This window comes from Rhipicephalus microplus, chromosome 1, assembly GCF_043290135.1.
Source record: "Rhipicephalus microplus isolate Deutch F79 chromosome 1, USDA_Rmic, whole genome shotgun sequence".
NCBI lineage: Eukaryota > Metazoa > Arthropoda > Arachnida > Ixodida > Ixodidae > Rhipicephalus > Rhipicephalus microplus.
Window position 1 is genome coordinate 182,786,298 of NC_134700.1, and position 25,500 is coordinate 182,811,797.

The following is a 25,500-nucleotide window of genomic DNA, read 5'->3' on the forward strand; positions in this document are numbered from 1 at the left end:
GAATTGCTTATCCTAAGGTGACTAGTGCAAAAGTTTCACCTAGTTCCCACAAATTTGGTATGCTTTCCTTACGCTGTACTCCTCGTGAGGCTAACTGCATTTTGAGGGCCCTCACTTTCATCTTGAAAAGAAGGAGTCTACTGCTTCAGTCTATCAAAAACATAAAGAGGAACTTATTACTTACAGTTCCTTCAAAGATGTGTTCCACTGTAAGTGTGGAACTGCAGTTGTCAACAGGGCAGCCAAAGCTGATCCTCTGGCAATCCTTGTAATCATTCAGGTTAAGAGTCTTTGCCATGCTCAGCTTGGCACCAGGGTCATCGTCTCTATTGTAGCTGTGATTCCGGTACTGGTGCGGGTCCAAGCCTATGCAAATGGTCAGAATAACAGCACCGATAAGGTTCACTGCTTAACACCGTTGATTGTTTTTTCAATGTTGAAAGTCATTGAAGCGTGTTCTTTACCACACCGTCATACACACGAGCATATCACAGATGTTTATGCCAACAGTAAAACTAGCATAGTGTACATTTCAGAAGCAGCTTACTGGTGCTGGTAACTTAACCACCATTTTTTATATTAAGCACAGAAGCTAGTTTTGCAACACGGCATTAAAATGAGTGTAAAGGCAAGCTACAAAAAACTAGAGGGCACTGTATCTTTATAATGCTTGGCAAATGAAGCAAGATCTAGAGATTGTAGCGCCGGAATCATTTAATGCACAGCAATACAGTCAACTGAAATTTTACACCAACATTTCAAACTTGTGTCGCCGAGCCTTCTGACAGTGCTTGAAAGTTGTTGGAGATGCTTTTACGCATACTATCAGTACCAGAAAAGCTTGTCATTAAACTTGCTTTATCATATTTGCATAATTTTAACTAAACAGATTCGTAGGCACTTACCTCATAGACTAAGTAAGCTAAGCCAGCTGTGTAAGATGTGCCGAGATCATATTCCTGGACATTTGATGTATATCTCATGTGAACTTCATGCACTAATTTATTTCATGAATATGATGATATTGGTAAGGTCATGGAGACCATAAGAAGAGAGAGGGCAAAAAAAGAAGCATGTTGCGTGAGGCTGAGTACTGCGCATACAGCCAAATAAGACAGAAAAGTTCAGGGTAAGATGAAAGCTTGCAGACGTGAAAAGCTCTTGGAGCACGGGGTGTTGCTGGTGTCGTTTTGACAAGTGTTTTGATGACAGCTGGCTCCAGATGCACAAAGACAACGACACACAGGAAAACAAAACTGTGTCTGGCCTCTACGAGCACACTGCCTGAGTACTGTTTTGTAAAAAAAACATTTTTTTTTGTTTCCATTGTCAATAACTCGTGCAATTCACTAATGCATACCTGCCAACCTGGCAACACAGAAATTAATAAAACCCCCGAGCAGGGTAGGGGGACAGGGGGGGGGGGGTACTAATTTTTTAAAAATTTGCAGGTGTGATCGATTTGCCTTTAGCGACAAGAATAATCATGTTTTGCCACCATAGGCAATATCGACACACTGAACTATTTCCCCCTATTTTCGCCACTGAAATATAAAAAAACGTGAAAAAAAAAAAGGGTGGGGGGTATCAAACACAAGCTCAAACATTGGTGTTGCGGTCTTGTAATGGTTTGTGGTGGCCGAACACACGAGGGTAGGGTTTCCCACTAAGGTGAAAGTCCCAAAGGGGGAGCGCAAATGCTTTCAAAATTTTGGCATCATCAAAACAACTATAGCCAAAAAATAAATTCCGTCAAAACAACCCCCGTATGTCTTCACACATGAACGGACTGGACGGCGCAGCTGGCTGCCGCGAAAGCATGGGTCAAAGCTTTGGCTTTGCTCGCTACTAGATTCTTAGGATAGGAATGCCAAAATGCTTCTAGCCTTTTTTACGCCTTTACCACCTTTCATCTACCGCTGTGTCAGCCACGTGTCCTCAGAGCTCGTAGATCGCAACCGCATCGCCGTGACGGTTGCGGCAAATGGTAGTTTTGTTTTCAATTCACGTGCCTTCAAAACTAAGTCGTTTTATGCTATCTATGATCACAAATGCCGCGGCTTTGTTTAACAGCATTTGCGGAAAGCAGCGTTGCTTTGACTGTTTGAGCATTGGCCGCACGCACACTTTCAGAGTTCTGTCAGTAATGTCATTGCCACAGATGATCATGTCGAACTACGGTGGTTTCGTCCACAGCAGTTGTGGCAATGACAACCACACGTACTGTAGAAGATAGAGTGTGCGCTGGTCGCACACATACTTCCGAAGTTCGAGCACCCTGCTCTCGATCGGCCTTCGTTCGACGGTTTCGGTACTACTGGCCCAATGGGCACATGAATTTGGCTGGAGAATTTCACAAGTTTGTATCTGCCGCGGTTTCGCATCACTGAGACTCTACTGTACGTTTAGATGAACGCCTCTCAAATTTGTTTATAACAAAATGCGGTGGGCTCTCAAAAAGCCTGGAAAGGACTGACCTGCACTTCTGTCATTGCGACCAAATTTCACACACAAACTTAGATTTACAGAAGATTTTTATGACAACCGTACAAATGGAAGAAACCGTAGAAATCAGAGCGTCTCCTGGACAATGGGGGAGAATGGCAGGTATGTGATGATAACACTAATACGGATTGTACTCTTTTGGTGGCGGAAAATAGCACAGCGCTGTTTTTGTGGCCCCTGCGACTAAGCTACGTACGGCGATGCACCGTAGCCAATCATGGAGGCCACGCTATTTTACTAACTTTTTTTTGATCGGAAACGAAATATTTCCGGTAAAATTTCAGGTAAGATTTGTAAAATTATAAGCGCGGTCCAAATTCGTATATTTTACAGGAAAAACTCGAAGAGTTGTCAGCACTTTTTGTTCGATTCCGCACACGAATGCGAAGTGGAGGTAGAACTAAAGATTGGGATAACAGTTACTTCAATATGTACAATGACGATGCTAATTGCGCATGGCAGTGGCAGCCACGAGTCTGTAGACAGCAAGTTTTTGAGATCAAGTACTAGAACACAGTGCAATTACAGGTTATATTAAGCACAGAAGCTAGTTTTGCAACAATACTGAATGCATTTAAGCACTTAGTGCTCTATATTAAACATGTATTGAAATACAATGGTTCAGCTGACGCTTTATTCAAGCAACAGCAAGATGAAGAAGAACGGGGCGAAGACTGATGATGGTTATTGACAGATGAGGAAGATGACGTCCAATGAATTCTCGCACTAATTTCCCCCTCCACGGAAGCAGCAAGCCTGGCCGCGAATTACGCTGGAGAACGCATACGATAGGGCTTGAGACGCGAAACGTGCACAATCTCTGTCCCGCGGCAGCGTTGGTCAGTGGGGACATGAACAGGTGTGACAAGGTAGTTCACCGGTGAGGTCTGTTCGACAACTTTGTAGGGGCCAAGATAGCGTGACTCAAGCTTCTCGCATAAGCCAGGCGTTCGCGCAGGAGTCCACAGAAGTACATCGTCGCCAGGGCGGTAGAGAACGACGCGGTGAGTGGCATCGTAACGATGTTTGCGATCTTCTTGGCTAGCTTCGGTGTTTACACGGGCAAGACGACGGCATTGAGCAACACGGGACAGAAACTGGTCGCAAACGAATGGTGAAGAGTTGACGGGGCCAGAAAAGATTGAAACGAGGAGTGGTGATGTCGGTTGGCGTCCGTATACTAGGAAAAATGAAGAATAGCCTGTGGTTCATTGAACTGACGTATTATATGCATACGTGACAAAGGGAAGTATGGCATCCCAATTGCGATGGTCCGGTCGGATATACATGGACAGCATGTCACACAGCGTGCCATGAAGTCTTTCCGTTAAGCCATTGGTTTGCAGGTGATAGCTAGATGTTGTTTTATGAACTGTTTTTGATGCTTGAAGAACTTCTCTGAGCGTGCTTGAAAGAAATGCCTTGCCCCGGTCGCTCAAAAGAACACAAGGGGCTCTGTGACGTAGGTAAATAGCATTCAAGAAGAAAGTTGCTACTTCAGAAGCAGTTCCTGAAGTGATCGAGGCCGTCTTAGCGTACCGGGTCAAGTGATCAACGACGGTGACGATCCATCTCTTGCCGCCTATGTAGTTGGGAGGGGCCCGAAGAGGTCAATTTCGACGACAGAGAACGGCTCTGATGGACAAGGAAGTGGTTGTAGGGTCCCGACTAGAGCAGTTGTGGACCACTTGCGGTGTTGGCAAAGTGCGCACGAGGCGATATATTTAGCTACCGTCGTGGAAAGACCTGGCCAGAAGAATCGACTGCGGATGCGCTCGTATGTTTTGTAGTAACCCAAGTGTCCTTACGTCGGGTCGTCATGGGAAGCGCGCAGAACTTCAGTGCGCAGTGTGCGTGGTACGACGGGAACCCATCGGTGGCCTTCCGGGTGGAAAATGTATCGATATAGCACATCGTCCTCCAACTTGAATAATCGGAGTTGTTTCTGGAGCCTGGCATTAGGGGAAAGTGAAGCGCCGGTAAGCCGACTGATGATGTCAGTGCAGTAAAAATCGGCTCGCTGTTGAGTAGTAAGTACTGACGGACGGGTGGATGAAGGTAGGGAAGAAATGGCTGATATCGACGAGGCGTCCTCCGTATAGCCAATTTGACAAGGGGATGTGACGTGCGCCGAAAACTGCAGCAAAGGGCATCGTGACAAACCGTCGGCATCTTGATGTTGTCTTCCAGTCTTGTAAATGACGTCAAAGTCATAAGATTGTAATCGGAGATACCAGCGGCCAAGTCGTCCCGACAAGTTTTTGATTGTGGACAACCAGCAAAGAGCATGGTGGTCTGTCACAACAGTAAAATGTCGACCATGTAGGTACGGACGAAATTTTTGGATGGACCAGACAACAGTCAAGCACTCTTGTTCGGTTATCGAGTACCTCTGCTCTGCAGAGGTCAGAGTGCGGCTTGCATAAGCGATAACTTTCTCGCGAAAGGCATGGTCGCGCTGGAGGAGTACGGCGCCGACTCCTTGTCCACTAGCGTCAGTGTGTAATATCGTAGGTGCGCTGTCATCGAAATAACCAAGCACCGGTGGGGATGTCAGTGCCTGCTTGAGTTCTTGAAATGAGGCTTCGCATTGATCATTCCAATCGAAGGAACCGGTACTGGCAAGGAGCTTGTGGAGAGGAGCGGCAATAGTGGCAAAGTTGCGAATGAAGCGGCGGAAGTACGATGCGAGTCCAAGGAAACTGCGTAGTTCTTTGGTGCGAAAGGGTCGCGGAAAGTTGAGGACTGCGGAAATTTTGTCAGGATCGGGCTGGATGCCATCTTTACTAACGAGATGTCCTAGAACTTTTATAGCTGTGTTGCCAAAATGGCACTTCTTTGTGTTTAGTTGAAGTCCAGCATTGGAGAGACATGTGAGCACTTGATCTAGGCGTTGCAGATGATCAGCAAAAGTGAAAGAAACATGGTTTTCGGAAAGGATTATCTACCGTAACTCAACTCGTCACACTGTTTCACTCTCTTGCATTAAACATCGATAGACACGGTAAGACAGATATGCTCTTCTTAAATTTCCGCAAAGCCTTCGATAAAGTTCCCCATAGTAAACTCATTTCAAACTTAGAATAATAGGTATACCAGAAATATTTGTTTGCTGGATTTCAGCATATTTGAATAAGCACAAACAGTACGTTGGTGTAGGGGGCCAATATTCGTACTGTCTTCCGGTTACATCGGACGTACCACAGGGCAGTGTGTTAGGCCCTTTGCTTTTTCTATTGTATATCAATGATATTGTTGATGTTATTCACCCTAGTGTGGAAATAAGATTGCTTGCAGATGATTGTGTTTTGTTCAAAGAAATACGTTCCATTAACGATTTCAACGATCTGAGCACTAGTCTTTGCAATATATATGAATGGTGCAACAAATGGGGAATGTGTCTTAATGCGAACAAATGTATGTGCCTTCCAGTGACTTGCCAAAAGAATCCACAATCGTATACATACATATTAGGGTCTTCACCATTGCAACAAGTAAACTCCTGCAAATACCTTGGTGTGACACTCACTTCCAACTTATCTTGGAATCTCCATATTGATAATGTTTGTTCATCTGCCTTTCGTAAACTATGTCTTCTTAAGCATAAACTTCAAAGTGCTCCCATGAATGTTAAAGTACTTTGTTATGTGCGGCCAAAACTAGAGTACTTGAGCATAGTATGGGATCCTTAGACAAAACGTAATATATGCACTCTTGAGCATATTCAACGAAAAGCTGTTAGATTTATATTCAACAAGTACTCCAAGTTAGACTCACCCTCAGATTTAATGCTAGCCAACATCATTCCCTTACTGCAGATGCGAAGACAAAAAGCTAGATTAAAATTCCTGGATCAACTTTTGAACAAAAAAAATAGCTCTAGACCCATCCCTGTATTTGACACCCCTTAGTAGCCGGCCCACCCGACACCACCACCCAAAGGTCTTGATCCCATATTTTGCTCGCACAGACCTACTGAAGTATTTGTACTTTCCAAGAACCATATGTGAATAAAACTGTCTTACTAATACATGTGATGAATGAACTAACCTACCAAACAACCTTTCTCACCCTTTATTGTTTTGTTTCGCAATTATTTTTGTATGTGTATTACTACCCTGCTTGGACCTCGAGCCTGCAGTATTGAATAAAAAAAAATGCAGCATTTATTTAATCGAGTCTACACTGAAAAGTTCAGCATAGCTGGGTGACACTTTACTGCTTAATCTACCTTCAGAGTAAGAAAATTGGGGTGTGCTACTACTGGCACTTGCAACTAACCCTAGAGTAACTAATCAAGCAGGCAAATGTTACTAAAATCACGCTATGCTACTGAGTACTAGTAAATTTGGCTGGAGATATAATTTACGTATTTTGACAAAACTCTTCTGACGTTAGGCATATCAACCACATGCCCTGAAATGAATATACACTCAAACCTGAATATAATGATCACGGATGTATTAAAATATCCATTATAATGAAGTATATGAAGAACAGTCTTGCAATAGACCCAGTGTTAGGAATATACCTTTATAATAAATTTTCGGGTATAACAAACTCATTTTCTGGTAAGATGGAACTTCGTTATTATGAGGTTTGAGTGTACTACTACAAATTAATTCAAAATAGGCAATGTCACACTCACCAAGGACTTCTGCAATCATGGCAGCATCTGTTCCCTCAATGGGAGCACATATCCTGGCCACAACTGGGTGGATTTGTTGAGAAAGGTAGTAGTGCTTATCTGAAAGCAAGAAAAAGGAATTGTAATTTGTTTTAGTATTTGTTTTATGACTGTCTGCTTTCACTCATCAGGGGTGGAAGTGGACTTCAGTGTTTTGGAGCAACTCAGGGAGCAGGAATAACGCTGTTTTAGAGCAGCTTTGGCACAGTAAAGGGAGAGTTTCGGAGCAGGTTCGGAGCACCAAAAGGTGTGTTTTGGAGCAATGCAAGTTCGTTTTGAAGCACCTCTTGAGAGTCGAACATCATCCTCAATGGAAATGAATTCAGGTAAAAAAAATCAATCCGATGGTTTTCACTAAACATTCAGTACTATAACATTATTAATTGTAAAGGTTCTAGCGTCCCAAAGCCATCATATGATTAAGAAAAACGTCGTAGTGGAGGGCTCCGGAAATCTCGGCAACCTGGAGTTTTTTAACGTGCACCTAAGTGCACAGGCCTCAAGCATCTTTGTTTTCACCGAAAATGTGGCCGCCGCAGCTGGGATTCAGCCCCGCGACCTGCTGGTCAGTAGTCGAGTTCCGGTGTGCGTATGTGTGTGTGTGTGTGTGGGGGGGGGGAGGCTTGCGTGTGTGTTTTCATCACCAAACTTCCCAGCTGACTTAGGAATTACGCGGAGAAAACAAGGGACAAGCAATGCTTATCTCTTGTTTCTATGACCGCTAGATAAATACAGCGCACTCGGCTTGGCGAAAGTTTGTTATTTCCACGCTAATTAAACATACTACCGTACTCTGCTCATCTGCGCTTGGTATGGAGCGGAGTGGGGACTAGCAATTCACATCGCAAATCTATGTGTACGGTACAGTAAGACGCAAGGCTGCGACGATGTGGGCAGCATAGGCACCACGCTGCACGCAAATAAACAGGACATGATAAGACTCTACACGACCGCTGCGTGTTTTCGATGAAAGTGTCAGCCCTTGCTTATTATAAGATCGCGGCAGAAAAGTGCAAATATGTATCGCAGACACCTGATGATGTCCGTTCTGTCTCTATCTTGGTCACTGTGTATTACGGACCCTGTAATAGTTCCGAAATGCTCCTTGGAATCGCCGATCGTGCGAAAGCGCTAGTATGTTTTTTACACTTTGGCAAAAAGGAAGAAATTACTCTGGTAGTACTTAGGGCAACACCTGCCATGGTTCTTTATTGGTGGCGATGGCGAAGGTTGATTTGATTGATTGATATGTGGGTTTTAACGACCCAAAACCACCATATGATTATGAGAGACGTCGTAGTGGAGGGCTCCGGAAATTTCGACCACCTGGGGTTCTTTAACGTGCACCCAAATCTGAGCACACGGGCCTACAACATTTTCGCCTCCATCGGAAACGCAATGGCGAACGTCAGGAGATGCCCATTTGTACACGCAAACGCGCACTGCCGTTCTGTGCATGACCATGCCGTCTTCCCAGCTGGTACAAATTATCGAGGTTTCACTGTATTACTAGATAATTCACAGTTACTAATTGGTGTGGCACCACTTTAGCGGCGATACAGTGTACTAGAATACACTATAGCTGGGGGGGGGGGGGGGGGGAACCACGGAGATAACAGCGTTGAGGCGAGCACCAGCATGCCCAATGAATGAACTGAATTACAACGTGATCGAACACTTCATATCATGCTGCCTATGTATGCAGCCGCGTCCTTTGCGTAGCCAACGCTCAGCAGTGTTACCCCGTCAACAATAATAATCGTCTAGGTTTGGCGGTTGCACTTCAATCGTCAATTATCACGAATGTTGCCGTTTATGCACAGCAGGTTGAGATTGGCAGAGAATGGCGCAATCGGCAATCGGCACAGCGCTTCCACCCCCGAGTCATGTGTAATGTACATTTAACAGATAGACTACTGCAATACATACCTATGGAAAGGTTTTCGTTAGTCTTTAACTCTTCTGGATGGTAAGCTCTCTGTGATGCTGGCAGTTGGCTGCCATCCTGTGGATAAGAAAAGTGTAGGTTGCATAAGAACTCATTACTTGTTCTCTGGATCCAAACTGAGTATGAAAAATCAAAGCAGGATGTCACAATGCTGCCTAAACATTACTTAAAGAGAGTGACTGCCAGGTAGTGGCAGTCTGGCATTTACTGGTGGCACGAAAAGACCAAACAAGCATGATTAAAACGTACTGTTGGAGGGCATACTACTCCACCCACATCTTTCTTTCTTTCTTCAAAGCTTTCAAATTTTTAACGCAAATGAGAGTCACCTGTCACAGGGCCCATACAATACCTTGCAATGAAAAGTGAAATACAATGCCAAAGCTATCAGCAAAGGGCCCACTAGTTACAGCTGCACATATTACACAACTCTGGCTGCTCTGCTCCAACCAAAAAGCACACTTTCGTTAATAAGATGACATTTAAAGAAAGCAAGGAAAATACCTGAATCGGGGTCCTAAAACTTTCGATCTCGAAAGGACAGGGTGTTTTAGAGGTATTTCATAAGAGCGATTACCAATCCAGATGTGCTGGTGCAAGAAAATCACGAAAAAGTTCTGGCCATTTCTGCAACTGTGTTTGGCACTTTGTATGTGTGCTCAGGAGTTCGTCATCTTGTAGTGCATTAACATCAAAGGTATGGAAGGGCCGACTCCAAATACTCGAGGAGTGCTCGAGGATGCCGCTTTTAAAAAGAAGTCCTCGCGCGTGCAGTAACGGACGGAAATAAGGTTGCATCGCAGTCGTTCGGAGTTCCCGAAAACGAGCGTTGCGGGACTGGCAGAAACAAAAGCAGAAGATCGTCGACAACGAAGCTTCACGTAAAGGCTTTAGTGGACCACAGCAGGGTCGGTTTCCACAAATTGAAGAGCTGCTCGCCGAGTATGTGCTTGACCAGCGAGCTGCACAACGGCCCGTGACGACATAACTGCTCCAAGTGCAGGCTATGCAGTTAGCCTTAGAAGAAGGGTTAACGCGGAGCCAGTTCAAAGCGGGCAGGCGCTGGCTAACTAACTTTATGAAGAGGAAAGGCTTTTCCCTCTGAAGGCGAACAAGCATATGCCAGAAGTTGCCGGAGGAGTATGAAAAAAAAGCTTCACAGTTTTCAGAGGTTTGTCGTAAATGGCACAACAACGGTTACCTCCTTGGACAAATCGGCAATGCTGATCAGACGCCTCTTTACTTCAACATGCCTGGCACCACAACCGTTAAGAAGGGGGCGAAGCAAGTTGGCGTGCTGACATCAAGCCACGGAAAAACTAGAGTGACGGCAATGCTCTGTTGCATGTCAGATGAGCACAAGCTTCCCCCGCACCTGATATTTAAACAGAAGACGCTCCTGATAGGAGTAGTTTTTTCGAGTGGTGTGATTGTGCAGGCCAACGAGAAAGATTGGATGACGACGGACCTGGTCGCCAATTGGATCGATCACGTCTGGTGGAAGCGGCCCGGCGCCAGTTTGAGCCTGCGAGCGATGCTCGCGATCGACGCGTTCAGGTGCCATCTCGACCAGTGGATCAAGAACAAGCTCACTGCATGCAATACAAACCTTGTAGTCATACCTGGTGGCATGACTTCACAATTTCAACCGCTAGATGCCTGCCTGAAGAAGCAGGTGGAGGACAAGATTCAGGCGCTCTACACCAACTGGCTGATCAATGGACGACATGATTTCATGCCAGGCAACAGGATGAAGTGCACCTCTCTGCAAGACTTCACTGCGGGGGTGAAGGACGCGTGGTGTGCAATACCATCAGCCATGGTCATCTAGGCATTCAAGAAATGTGCCATCTCGAATGAGGATGAGATGCTTTGGGCCTTTGACAGCAATAAAGAGTTGTCTGACAGCGACGAGGACTGACTTATTACGCGACTCATAACGCCGCCATAGTGGTCACAGTTTTAGCTGCAGGGCCGGCTGTTTGACTTTGTGTTTAATATTTCAAAAATTCAGTGCATTAAAACTCAAATACTTGTTCTCAATGTGCGAAGGTTGACTCATACAAACTCTTTTTCCTTTTCTCTTCCGTTGCAAAAATGCAAAAAATGAATGCACGTTTCAATCGATGTCATACTTTTTTTTTTTTTTTTGTCGTGGAAACCAGGTGCACGTTACAATCGAGGGCGCGGTAGAATTGAGTAAATATGGCACATCCCGCTGCACTTCTCAAACGAGCTATCATCAGCGTTTCTGGAACAGATGACATCTGCCCATGAATCAGCAAAACACTTTTTCGTGACCGAATGGACTAGACATCACACGAGCACCTGCATGGGGTACAGTTTGCTGTCAAGCTGACTTGTGTAACGGAAGCTGTGTCGGCACCGGACATGGCGTCATAGATCGGGACGCACTCACAAGGGCTGTCTATTGAGCAGAATAATTTTTGGTCCGTGGTTGTTGTGTCTTTGGCCGACCAATGATCAAACTGCATGTTTTGACAGTGACGGACAACCGCAAACCCGAGACTTTGATTCAGTTTGGCACAAGTTACGCTGGTTTTACCAGGATGGCGTACTAAATTCAATTTGGTGCATTTCGGAGCAGCTGATACTGGAGTGGAATAACTGCATAAACCCCTTGAAACCTTCACGGCTGCTTTCAAGTTGAAAATGATTGATCATGTGATTGAGTGCTGCGAAACGGCAACAGAGCCGCTGGTAGGCACTTTGAAGTCCAGGAGTTCTGTGTTTGCTACTGGCGACGGCAGCACAGGCAGCTGAAAGCCACCAGGACGCGTTGGGCCTTCCGTGTGCCTAAGACCGGGATGAACTGTACGACTATTTCATCGAAAGGTAACTGCAGATGATTCCGCGTTAGAAGGTCATCATCCCACGGTTGACGTCGTACGCTAACGTTTTGCGGGCTCCCGTTGATTGACGAACGCTAACGCTAGGCCCGAAAGTTTTGCACGGTATTCCTAAACTCGGTACTATTTGCTTGCAGCTTTTGTGTCACAAATAATATCTTGCCTTGAGGTAAGTCTTGATTAGTACTTCTCACAGCTTGTAATTAGTTCCTAGCATGAAAATCCGAACTTGCGGCTATTTCGTCTTTTTTCCCCCGCTCTAGGTTTTCGTGGAAAATTTTCCTCGCGTAATTGTCGTACCACCAACTTTTCGTTGGTTTTCCACGAAAAAAAAAGTGCGAGGATTACGCAAATAAATATGGTTATATATACTAGAAAAATTTGTTCAGGATCCCTTTATTAAGCATTGTTTGATTTCGTTTTATTTACAATGACCAACAAGCCTAGTCTGAACATATACTGAACAGAAGCAGAATGAAATATGGAAAGCTGTGCGTGCTTACGTTGCATATGATGTAGGTGACAGTGTCGCCGTGGCGCAGCTTTTTGCCGCCTTTGCTGTTGAGCCGCATAGCAACTTGAACGTGGCACAAGTTTTTTTTGTCTGGGTAGTCCTCAGGATTTTTGGTGAGTTGCTGTAGAGAAGAACGAAGGTGGTAGCAGTCAGTAAATCATAAAAATAACAAGGGTGAGACAAATCACCAAAAAATCAGAGGCTCTTTGTTTTATGCAGGGATAACTCCAGCTAATAGAAAGGAATAAGCCCAATATCTCATTTGCATGATGAAAATGTTGCAGGCAACCAAACTGAGGTGACCATCGTGTCATGTTTGCTAGGCACTTAATCTACAGTACACTCTCCCTAAACGAAACCTGAAGGGACCAGCAAGAATGCGGTCCATTCAAAGGGAGTCTTGTTCACTCAAAGATGAACAGGTGTGCAGAATACAAGCGTGAAACCAGTAATATCAGGGGTGGTCACTCCATTTAGGCAGCAGTCCCATTTAAGATTTTCAGATACTAAAGTTGAATTTTTCACACTGTATGCAAAAGCTTGGATAATTAATCAATTTGTGAAGCAAACCTGAGGAGCTGTTTTCGACGCTCCCTCAAGTGCATCAAAACTATGAGAGGAACTTTTGCAAATCGGAGAATCAAATTATAATAATAAACAAGTTCTAGCTAATCTTTTTTATTTTACTAAAAGTGTGAAAATGGAAGGCAATTCATTAAAAACTGAAACTTAGACATAGAAAGCAGCAAAACACACTGAAAGTTTCTTCACTAGAGAAGTTTGCAAGTTGAATGTAACATACCCTTGTGATGCAGTAATCGGACAGTGGAAGTGAATTTTCCTGGATCTTGGTGGCAAGCTGCATTAGGTGAGTGTTGATCTTATCTACGATTTCTTCCCTCAAGCTGTTCGACAAGATTTGGTTGATCACAAACCTGGAACGAAACAGAGGCATGGTTCAGAACGTGCTGCGACAACAGTACCCATTGCTTAGTGTTCCTGATACAGTAATTTCTCGTTAACTTGGATTTCACGGGACAGAGAAAAATGTTTGAATTGACCGAATGATTTCCTTGTGGTTTCGTGCTACGATCGGGTGCTCGTCTTCTTTAGTTTTCTTAACCCTTTCGCCACCCTGCAAGTTTCCGCAGAACTCATTTGCCTTACGGATGCCGATTTATCAAAAGTACAAACAAAGCAATAGACAAGTGTCTGTTACACCAGTGCATTTTCGATATTTTTACCGATCCAAAAATGCTGGATTGGTGCATTGCCATTTTCTTGGTGAACAATAAACCTAGTGCATATTTCACATATAACCAGTAGCCTCGATTTTTATCATTTGTAACTCCATTTACAATGTGACAGCAGCAGTGGACCTCAGTGGTTTAAGCTGAAATGGGCCATGAACCCATCCCTTTATTACAGACCATCGCCACCAACACCAAATGCGCACTCCACGATGATTTATTTTCACTGGAGAAATGGCCGACAACAGTTGGTTTGCTTATCATAATGTAGCAAGTAGGTTTCAAGTCATCATGTGAACTGCGATTGAAGCTCTTCAACAGCTGCCACCATGTTTGAGTTTTGTGACATTGTATGAACATTGCTTCAAGTCTAAATGAAGTCACTCAGTGCCATATCCGTTGCGGACGAAACTGCGGTCCTCAAAGACACGATCACGCCGTCCATACAGTTCTGAAGGCAGGCTTGCGGCCCACGTCCAGAATCAAAATGAAACTGCTGAGAACCACATGCATCCGCTGCTGAATAAACCTGGCTCATCGATGCACAATCACGGAGAACAACTACGCAGTTCTGAAGACACTCAAAAAAAGAAGATAACTGCACGTCACAGGCTTGACACCAGTGCCTGTTGACGTGATCACAGGTAACTGCCAAGCAGTTCTCATGCGCCGAGTAAAAACAAAAACAAAGCAAGTTTGCCACAGCCGCTGAAGCCTTGGTCGTCTCAGTGATTGTGGTAAGATTGTGAACGGCTACTACGCCCTTCCGAAAGTCTGCAGCCGTTTTGGTTGTTTGTGACTGCCTCATTTTTGCTTCTTTGTATCCCACATTTGAGGCATATTTGAGGCACATTTGTAGCACTTCGTGCTCGGCACACCCCAAGGATTATCTGCACCAACTTGGTAGGGGCCAAATATGACCGAGTTCGATGCCATTAAACAACATACATGCCGACTGAGACCAAGGAACATGTCCGAATAATATGATTTTCCAAAATAAAGGGGGCCAATTAATAAGCTTATGTACTGTATTCATGCATTAGTGCCTAGCTTTTGCTTTGAAATAGAATATTCCCACACAAGCTCACAGCAAAGTGAACAACACAGACAGTGATTAGCCTATCATGACCTTACAATAATATGGCAATTAATTTTCTAAAACTCACAACTGAAATTACTATAGCAATCAACAGTGAGCTGCAGCTTGAGTGGTTTTATTCTCGACATTTCATCACTGATACGTTGCGAGAATGGTGCGACCACTCTGGCAATGTGTACTCTCCCAATTAATTAAAGCGACGGGACCCAGAATCAAATCCACTTCCTCGTACTTAGGAGCACAACACCGTAGCTGTAAAGCCACGATAGTGGGCAAGCATAAATTGCCAGATGTAGGGCTCACAACATTAAAATAAATACTGGTCCGTGTTCAACTTATCAATAATACACAAAGCAGAGCTCCCCTAGTGAAAGCAAACAACTGAAAAAAAAAATCTACTATGCCCTCATCTAAGTCCCAAGAGCAGGGACTTGAAGATAAAAAAATTAGTACTAGGAGTACTAATTTTGTACTTTTGCTACTCCTAAATTAGTACTAGCAGTACTATATTAAGTGTGAAGAAGTGCGCAGGAACAAGCAAAAGACAGAACTGCCTTACACGCCCGTTTTCCTTGCTATCTCCGACCAATCACGGCGCACCACATCCAATCCTTTCAGCTGCTGGGTTTCGATTGGCTCGTTGTTGGGTCCAAAGGTGATGCATACTGCAGCATACTTTTTCTTCTTCAAAAGCAGCATTGACTTGAAGATGCCATCAATGTCTATCTCGAGCTGCTTGTAGAATCTGTTAATTTCTGCTTTAATCTGTATGAGATGCAATGGATAGCTGTTACTAACATGCCACAGTACTACAAGGCAGTGCTGTCTCTGAGCAAGTTAGTACTGGCAGATGTTACCAGGAACTGCACAGACAATAGATGAATATATGTGTGTATTCAAAATGGAGCCAATATTAACAAATTTTTTTCTTTACATTACGAAGTTTTTCAACGGTTACGTAACTGGGAGCGCATCTTAAGTCTTGATCGGGATGCCATCTATTTAGAGATAACGAAATCAAGTTTTGCTGTTATTACTACCAAGATGATTGTAATGTGCTTATGGCAACTAGGATATTTAAACAGAGTAGATTACTATAAGAAACAGACTTACAAAAATTGGCCTTCACGTGAAGCAAGTGCAATCAAATTTTATTCTAGCTAGAGTATCTTGGTGATAAGCTAGAAGATGATAAAAACTGTCTACGAACACAAATACAAATCATAAGTAGCAAAACAATCAGCAGAGTAACGAAGAAATATGCATAGGAATGGTGCAAAACACTTATGACATTAACCCAGTATCTGGGCACACAATGGGTTAGTATGTAATAAAACTTGCACCAAGTCGCATATCTCACCTTATTCCCCAGTTTTGTGACTTCCTTCAGGTCCCTCGAGTTCGTATTGATCATAATAGAATCTGTGTCTCCGTAGATGACTTCAAAGCCCATCTATAACAAAGATGCAACATACATCAAGTAAGCAAGCTACACAATAGAAGCTATACTGCCATGATCAAATGAGGTGAGAAGAAGATGGAGTCATTGAACCAATTACAAATAGGCCAAATACTAAGGAGGTATACATTCGCATCAGTATATTTGTCATGCGAGGTAAAAAAGGGATGAAATATGGATGAGTTCAAGTGAATTCAGAGCTGTAATATTGTTTTTGCCAGCTTCCATTATCACTTTAGTGCGTGGCTATTGATGAAAATTCGTCTAAGTTTTGAAAAGGCTATGAGTGAGATGACAATACTAAAGTGGTCCATTTATTTCCATTACAAAAGTCTCAGCTGCCTGCTTTCTTTATGTGCTTGCAACTTTTGAAACCTTGTGTCACATACCTGCCCACTTACCAATGAACATCCGAAATAAATTTTGAATAGGTGACACTTCAACATTCTGATAGTGCAAACTAATATACTTATACATAACTTATGCCCAGAAAACATATTACTACATGCATATACAGATTTTGCCATGTCATATAAACATACATAAATGTGACCACAGTTTTTGAGCAGTACAAATACTATATGGGGCCTAGTATACATCCTGGAGTTGGGTGTCATATTATGCATAAAGGCTTTGTGTATTTTAAAACATAAAGGCATACATGTGTGCGTAAAAATGTGCAAAAATATTCAGGGAGCATATAAACCTTTTCGACAAGTTCTTTGGACTGCATCAGGATCTGGAAAGAAAGAAAAAATAGTGCCGTGTTATAGGCGATGCTCCTGTGAGCAGCTTAAACGATGTTGAGAACAGCAGATAAAAACTCGCCTCTCTGCCTCGGCTTGTAATGAGTGCTGCGAGAGGCTTCGCATAAAAACGAGAGTTTGAGAATCCCAGGCATCCGTACATGCTGTTAGCCGTCAGCTTCAACGCCTTCTGCCTGATGTCGTACTAAAGGAAAGGCAATTTATATGTTCAAGCACTAAGCAAAGCGAAGTCAAAACTCCAAGTAAATACAGTAGACACTCATTAAAAGGAACCTGAAGGTGCTAGGAGAATGTGACCATTTGACAGGAGTTCGAATCACTCGGAAGTGAATAGGAGTGCAGAGTTCAAGTTTGAAAACAATCATATTAGAGACAGTTGTTCTGGAGCTTCCAGAGAATTGTGGAAATAGAAAATATGTTATGCAAGAAGATGTGGCACTAAAGGCTATCTGCAACCTTGCTATCCATTACGTTGTCGCAAAGTTTAAAACATAGTAGAAAAAAAAGACACACACATTCTTAAAAGGGTACTTAACAGCAAATAAAAATTTGTGTCAGAGTGAGAAATTAATGTTAGAAATGTCTAAAACTGCAATATCATCAACAGCAGTGCTCTGCTAATTGAGATATTACAAGAAATGTACAATGCAAAACTGTTATTTGGCCTAGTTAGAACCTATTCACCTTGAAGTATTGTATTTGTGCAGGCCCATGTGGACAAAAATAACACACTGACGAGTACATCTGTTTTCCACGGGTTTGTGTGTCTCATCCTCGTCCCTATAAACCTGCGCAAGTACTTTGAGATGGAGAATGTACGACGCCACATGCGCTACGAGTGAGACAATTTCGAATGATTCCAATGGCGTCAGACGTTTGTTCAATGGCGGTTGTAGCTCAATCAATCTATAGCTTAACAAAATTTCATTTCCTCAACCTACGAATTGATTGATTGATATGTGGGGTTTAACGTCCCAAAACCACTATATAATTCTGAGAGACGCCATAGTGGAGGGCTCTGGAAATATCGACCACCAGAAATTCTATTTAATGTGCACCCAAATCTGAGCACACGGGCCTACAGCATTTTCGCCTCCATCGAAAATGCAGCCGCCACAGCCAAGATTCAATCCCGCGACCTGCGGGTCAGCGGCCGAGTACCTTAGCCACTAGACCACCGTGGCAGAGCTCCTTAAAGGTGTCCTGCAACACATTTAGAGCATGGTCAGAAAACGCTGTATCAGTAGTAGAGGCTCCCGACAACACTCTAGCCAAATATTATAGCGCAGCACGCGGTTTGGAATTCACAATAAATTATCCAAGTCAGCTAAAAACAGTTTTCTCTTCTCTCGACAAATCCCACAAAATAAGCCCAGTAAGCCCATCTATCGGACATTGGCTGATTTGAACATGGGACGCTTGGTTGTTACAGAGGTCGGCGCGAGAGGCCATCACTTGTCCAAGCATGCGCGCGCGTTCGCACTGAGAAAGCCACATATTCGAAAAAAAAAAAAGAAAAAAAAATGGTGAAGGTCACGAGGCCCAAGTGACATTTTTTGTTTGCCCCTCCTATCCCTTCCCTGCTCAGCTTCCAGCACTTTCTTCGAGATGAGAGAAGAGGGAATGTTATTGCAGCGTGTGACAAATCTTTGTCCGCTCGTACTGGACGGATTCTTAAAATTTTTGCGGCGTTCAATTTGTGAGGTAATATGCTTTTGCAGTGAATTAATTCTATGGTTACTCAAAAAAGTGTCTAAGGGCCCCTTTAAACTACAGATTACAAGGACTTTTTTCTTTCGTAGCAGCTCCCCTTAAACAATGTTTCACTTCATAGATAAAAACTAGAGCTGTGTCAAGAGCATAATTTTGGGTGCGAAGCAAATTCGAATATTCAAGTGTGAGTTCAAATCGAATAAAATACTTTTAGAATATATCTAGAATGTTTTTTGAATAGTTTGAAGCGAAATTGAAAAAAAAAGAAAGAAAGGTTGGAGAGGATTCCTATGCATAATCTTATGAGATCGCAACATTCAAATGTTTCTTTTCACTAGGTTGATGAAGTGCTGACAGACTGGTGTTCCATAGTTGTCTTATCAAGAATGAGGCAATGTAGAGGCCAAATTGCATTTATGTACACTCATATCTCGACATAAACGAACCCAGATATAACAAAATATCGGTTATAATGAAGTCAATAAATATGGTCTTGCAATAGATCTAATGTTAGGAATGTGCCGTTATAACGAGTTTTCTGATACTATAACTAACTTTTTCTTTTGCAAGATGCAACTGAGGTTTGAGTGTTATATGATTTGGTGCAATCGAACTGTTGCCACCAACACTTCACACATGAAAGCCAAAGATGCTATTTCCTCAGCCTCTCCTCTTTCAACATCTCTGGAAGTCCAACTGATGCGCCCGACAAGGGTATGCTCCCTTGCAAGTCTGGAGTTCCAAACCTGCCTTGTAGACGTTAATATATAAAAGCATCTGGAATGTCGAACGCAAAAATCTTTGGCGTTCGTTTTTTTGGACTTGAAGCCATAATTTCAGATCCAAAACAGCATTGAGCCCCCACCTCTGCTAGATATGTCTTCTCTAAATTTCCGACCATAGGGGAGCTTGGGAGACAGCTTCGCCACATTGCTAGAGTGTACTGAGGTGAAGCAAATTGAAAAATATGAAGCAGTTATTTTTATATTTAAAATATACTATTATTACTTGGGAAGTTTGAATAGTTTATTTCCAATCGAATTGAATAGCAAGCACTATCCAAAAATGTTCAAAATTTTGAATATTTCCACACTCCTAATAAAACCATGAAGGCACTTTTATGCATTCGTGAACCGTGCCTTTAAAAAAAGGAGTGAAAAAATAGTCGTGCTTAAACTTCTGACCCTGTATTTGCCAGCAAATGTCTTAGCCTAATGTTCCCAGTTGAAGTGATAGAGTCACAACGGAAAAAGATTAGCACAGGTGACTAGTGCCTGGAGCAGTGAAACTGCGGCATGCAGGGCTATTGTTTCCAAGCATGCCGACCACGAGAGTACCAAGCACATTAAATTTTTGAAAGCAGGGATGACCGGCAGAAAGCAGCTTATCTTGCTGTTGGCCCATCTGAAAGTGCACATCTTATATAAATATTTGTGCATTTTTTATTGACCAATACCTTTCTTTTTCTTTTTGTTCACTGGAATTGCAAGCAATCGTATCTTTACTGCTTTACTGCTGTTGCTCCGAAAAAGCTGTTTTTTTTGCTGGCCACCCCTACTTTGAAAAATAGAATGCACTCGCCAGTCTGTCTATCCGCCTGCTCGGGAACAACAGCGCTATGCGTTGCTATTTCGCTGCTCCGGCCACCAGTAACTTGTACTAATATTTTTCAAACGTGCATACCCGAACACATTACCTTCATCTGTAGGAAACGGTAAAAAAAATTTCAATGTTTACTGCACATGCTTCATAGTATGGAGTGACTGTACTGTACCAATATTCACTTGCTGCTCTTAGCATAACTCACCTGCTGGTACAACTCAGAGTCGCCTTCAGCCCCTTTCATTAATGACTTGACTTGCCTTCTTCTTTCAACAAGCTTTCGAATTTCAGAAGGCAGTACGCCTTGCTCCAACGTAGGGCTAGGCAATTTCGGAATGTAGTCTTCATCCTGTGAATGAAACAGCAAAGCATACCAAGCTACTACGTGATGGTTCAATGAGTCTCTTTTCCGCATAAATGTAAAACTCCCGAACCTTTGCCTCATCGCTGCCAGAAACACTAACAGTTGTGAAACAGATGTTGTACTCCTGAATGATGGATGGGTACAGACTGTTGAAGTCCATCAGCAGAATAAATGAGTCATAAAAACCTAGAAAGAGAGCGAGTCTTCAGATTATGTTTCAGATTATAGTTCCAGATTATGAAGCACAGAAGTAAGTCTAAGAGAGCCAGTGATGGGAAGCCACAGAGAAAGAGACAGCTAATACCGAACCCACCTTTCTTTGGTTCAAGCACCAGGCCACCAGCATAGGAAGGGCCCTTTTTGGATTTCTTGCTGGCAGTCATATGCTCAGCCTCATCCCCATCTTCCTCGTTAATATGCACCTGGAGATGAAAAGTGAATTTTCAGGAAATCTGCTGTCGGCATTTAGCCACAATCGAAAGCTTAAGACATTGTAGCTTGCGTAATTAGGGGGGGGGATTGGTAATATACAAGACCCTAAACACCACTGCTCCAGCGACGCAGTGTATAGCAGCAAAGTCACATTTGATCAAAATTTAGTTGATTTCATCCCACATTTGTCATAATTAGCAAACCAAAATGAGCATAAATGAGCGATTGGACTGTCCAGTCAAATTATTACGACTACGAACACTAAAAAACAAGAAATGTTATGAAGAGCCACAGTTGAACCATAAACCAAGGTAAGGCAATGAAAACTCTTGTCCAAGGTTATCTTTCCATGCTACCTGATCCCACCAGTAACAAAATCCAACTCTTTCTGCATTCCAATGGAGGCGAAAATGCTGTAGCCTCATGTGCTCAGATTTGGTTGCACGCTAAGAGCCCCAAGTGGTCGAAATTTCTGGAGCCCTCCACTACGGCGTCTCTCATAATCGTATGGTGGTTTTGAAACGTTAAACCCCTCAGATCAATCGATCAACTCTTTCTGCCTGAAGACTTAAGGGGGCAAACTGGTCTTAGACATCTTTTTGTTTATTCCTTCAGTGATCTTGTTCAAACTGCACAGTATTATGCAGTTCTTTCAGCTGATTTCAAATATTTATTTAGTTTTCCTGTCACTCATCTTGTTCCTGAGATAACTTTAGTTTTTCACCCCCTATTGTTTAAGGCCACCATGGGAAAAAAGTGCTTAATTAAAAGTGATATTTAAGATATGCCAACATGGACTAATGACTACAGATTGAAAGTATGCAATAGATTTTGTTTTTAGGCCTTTCTTGGTTATTTTACAGCAAAATGAACTCTCCATTTTCGAAAGCAGTTGGAAATATGTTACAATTTTGATGAATAACTAATTAAAAAGGCTTGTGCTCTAAATTCTGTTCCCATACTTGCATTCTACACATATACAGGATTTCATTACAAAAAGAATTATTGTTGTACCTGTCCTAGCTGCAGAGATATTGAGGCTTCAAAACTGAACAGTCGTAAATTTACTTTTTTGAGAAAAATGGAAAAAAACTGAAAAGACACAGCTTCTTCAAAAAGCAACAATCATGGTGTGCGTGTTTTGAAATCCTCATAAAGGTGCTCATAAATTCGTAGCAGAGCCTCTAACATAGGTGCCGGCATATTATAAAGAATATGCCTCGAAGTCGGTTCCCCATTTTTTTGCAGGTTCTGCATGTTAGCAGCACCAAGAATCTAGACAGAATGACATTACAAAAAAATTACCACTCCTCCCTGGTGTGTGAAAATTTGCAGAGATAGAAAATACTTGCAGAAACCAAATATGTCAATTTTAAAAAATACATTTTTGTCACTTTTTGGTCCTAAAGACCAGTCTGCCCCCTTAAATGTACAGAGAAGTACACTTGATAGTTTTGCAGGAATTCTGGCTTATTGCTTGCAGGGTTGAGTAGAGCTTTTAGCTACACGCTGAAAATCACTTTGCTAAATTTAATCCTAATACTGCTTACCACGCTAAAGCTCATTTTACCTAGCGAAATGAAGTGTGGCAAACTAAATGCACTTGACTCCATCCCATAGCTCTCAACGAATTTTCGCCACTACTGGAACACCTGAAAGCCATTTCTAGAGGCTCTTCATTTCAGGAGCACTTGCCCACTGTTGTCATAAAAATAAGTAAACATCAAACTTCCTTCAATGCTTGCAGTGCCAGTGCATGAAAAATGTTTGCCTCTTGAGGCAAGCATTTTTGATGAAGCCGTCTAGTAAGCTGCTGCTATATGGACGTACCTTGGTGCCCTGTTTTTTGAACACCTTGTCGGGGCATATGTAGTTGCGATCGCTGAATGCATGCAGCAGAAGGTATTCATTCCTTTGCGACCTGCCTCCCAGTAATGTCTTGGACTATAAGCAAAGAGGGAGAAAATGTAAAAAAAAAACATCCACCGCAACATTTGTGGCAATAACACGTGATGTCACAATATGAATCGATTCATTGAAACTTTGAATGCGTTAGAACACTGAATGAGCATTGAAAATGGGAATGTCATTCAGAATGTGCAAACAATTTAATAAACAAAGAGAAGCATGTAATTAAGGCAAATGCAGAACACAAGCATCTCTGTACCTATCAACACTGAAAATTTTGAGCTATATTCGCAAAGTGCACATTTCATTGCATTTCAAATAACTAATAGATGTCGTGCTCACGAGCAACAGTGTAGCACTTAGCAATACTAAAAGGCTGTGCACTCAGCAATGTGCTAAAAAGTTATCACTCATAGCTGCGAATCTGTCTGGTTCTTATGCAGAATCTCTTGCAAAGCTAAGGCTTCCTCTTATGTAAACATATGAGAATATGAAATAGTTTTTGGTCGCTCGTCTAGTAGTTAGTTACTGTATGTCCTCACAAATGTGGTATTTCAGTTGTATTTAATTCTGTTGCATGTATTGCTGTATTACTGTTGTATATTTTAGCTCTATAAAAACAAAGTATATCTTAAATATGATTACAACATGCGCATCTGGCATTTTTGTTTCAGCTAATACAAAAAGAAAAAGGAAAGAGAGATAGAGAGACATTTTTCATTTGGCCCATAGAAGCTATAAAAAACTATTTAAAATTACTGTTGGCTTGCAGAAAACACTGTTGATAAGTATCCCATACATGCATTACCGCTTGTGTATTTGCCGTTCACATGCCAATCGAGCAACACATTTTGAGAAGGTTAAGGCAGCAACGGTATTAGAGCATTATTACTTTACTATACTTACCATGACATTTCCAGCAATGTTTGTTATTTGCAATGCCAAGGGAATAGCATTCAGCTCACTGACGACTCGCAGGCAGTAGAGGGCATCCATCATGGTGTGCTCCACTAGTCTCAACAACTGGCCAGAATCTCTAGAGAGTGAAAAAGAAATTTCCTTGCCTTTCCACGTTTCTGCTTTCTTTTTGACAGGTGTAACCAATAAAATGTCCTGTTCTTAGTCATTCAGAAGCCTGTTAGCCAGAAAGGGACATCAAGTAAAAATACTAAATCCCTTCATAAGACACGTTCATTACAGTGCTTGTAAGCAAACGTAAATGTGTTAGATACGTAATGAAATATAGCAGTTCTCACTGCAGATGCTTCATACATTAGCTTTAAGACTACATACGCTGTGTCAATATGTGTTACTGTAGGCTTGTGAGAATGGTGTAAATTTTAGGTTCAAAGAGAATATTGATTTCTTTGAATAATTTCAAATCGAATTCAAATACTAGTATGTATCCCACATATAAAAAAAAGGACACATTTGTCATGACCCAACAAACTTGTAGATTATGATTGTAAACTCAAAACGAGGCATGTGAAAATGTGATTTTTTTTTATTCAAAGGAAGTGAAAGCAGCTTTGAAGTGAAGCAGGATTTAATCATCGGTAGAGTGCAAGTCATGACTGCCTGTTACTCGCGTAATGAACCCACCTTTTTTTTTTTTAGAAAAGTTGACGCCTATTTGGGGGGAGGGTTCAATACGCAGGATGAAAAAGTTACGGAAGTTATAACAGCGAAAATTTTGCATGACGGCTTTGCTCGTTTTGGCCCGTGAAATGCGCGACATATCTTTTTTGTAGATCGAAGCTTTTTTTTTTTCCTCCCGTAATGAATGCACAAGGATCGGCGCCGCAGTGTCGTCCAGCCGCTCTGTTCCCATGCTCCAGCGAATGCTGTTTGTAGCTAGCGTACTGGCCGAATGCACCCTGCGCAGCAGCAGCGGGTGTCCCAACTAAGTTCACAATGACAAAACCGACAACAAAAATGCAGCCTCGAATAATGGTGCACAAACGTTGCGGTAGACGTTGCGAGTGCCCGACGCGCCATCGGCGGGGTGAGTGTACTTGCGCTATGCATAGCCTCTGATATGGTGGTTTCTACGCCGCGCCTCCGCCATTTCGGAAACCGCGTGCTTTGTTTTTCGCTTTGGTTTTGTGCCGCTGTGCTTGCATAGCGCTATCAGCAAAGAGGTTTCTCTTGCATTCAACAGATGGCGCTTTGCCGGAAAAGGCCCAACTTTCAAATGTTGATTGACGTCGTAGGTGCTCGTGCTGCTTGCAACGGTTTAGTATGGTTGTGAAACTATGTTTTCACTTTTATTGCCTTGTTATTTTGTGATATAATGGCTTGATTTAACATTATTTCGATCATCGGCGGCACTGGCTATTGTACTGAATTAAAATGAACAGATACATTAAATTTTTTTTTCGA

At 42.6% G+C, this 25,500-nt stretch overlaps 1 protein-coding gene across 1 annotated transcript in view; it reads right to left on the reverse strand.

The window, feature by feature from the left end:
- The window catches only part of PolA1 (DNA polymerase alpha catalytic subunit), a 90,316-nt gene that overhangs the window by 33,921 nt on the left and 30,895 nt on the right, over positions 1-25,500 (reverse strand). The window contains exons 20-33 of the mRNA XM_037429244.2: positions 24,025-24,154; positions 23,041-23,154; positions 21,092-21,200; positions 20,849-20,964; positions 20,620-20,763; positions 17,161-17,283; positions 17,039-17,071; positions 16,234-16,326; positions 15,433-15,638; positions 13,327-13,459; positions 12,514-12,645; positions 9,122-9,197; positions 7,154-7,252; positions 185-366 (exon numbers count right to left, since the gene is read on the reverse strand). Coding sequence (XP_037285141.2) covers positions 185-366; positions 7,154-7,252; positions 9,122-9,197; positions 12,514-12,645; positions 13,327-13,459; positions 15,433-15,638; positions 16,234-16,326; positions 17,039-17,071; positions 17,161-17,283; positions 20,620-20,763; positions 20,849-20,964; positions 21,092-21,200; positions 23,041-23,154; positions 24,025-24,154 — 1,690 coding nt within the window. The remainder of the gene's footprint in view (positions 1-184; positions 367-7,153; positions 7,253-9,121; positions 9,198-12,513; positions 12,646-13,326; positions 13,460-15,432; positions 15,639-16,233; positions 16,327-17,038; positions 17,072-17,160; positions 17,284-20,619; positions 20,764-20,848; positions 20,965-21,091; positions 21,201-23,040; positions 23,155-24,024; positions 24,155-25,500) is intronic.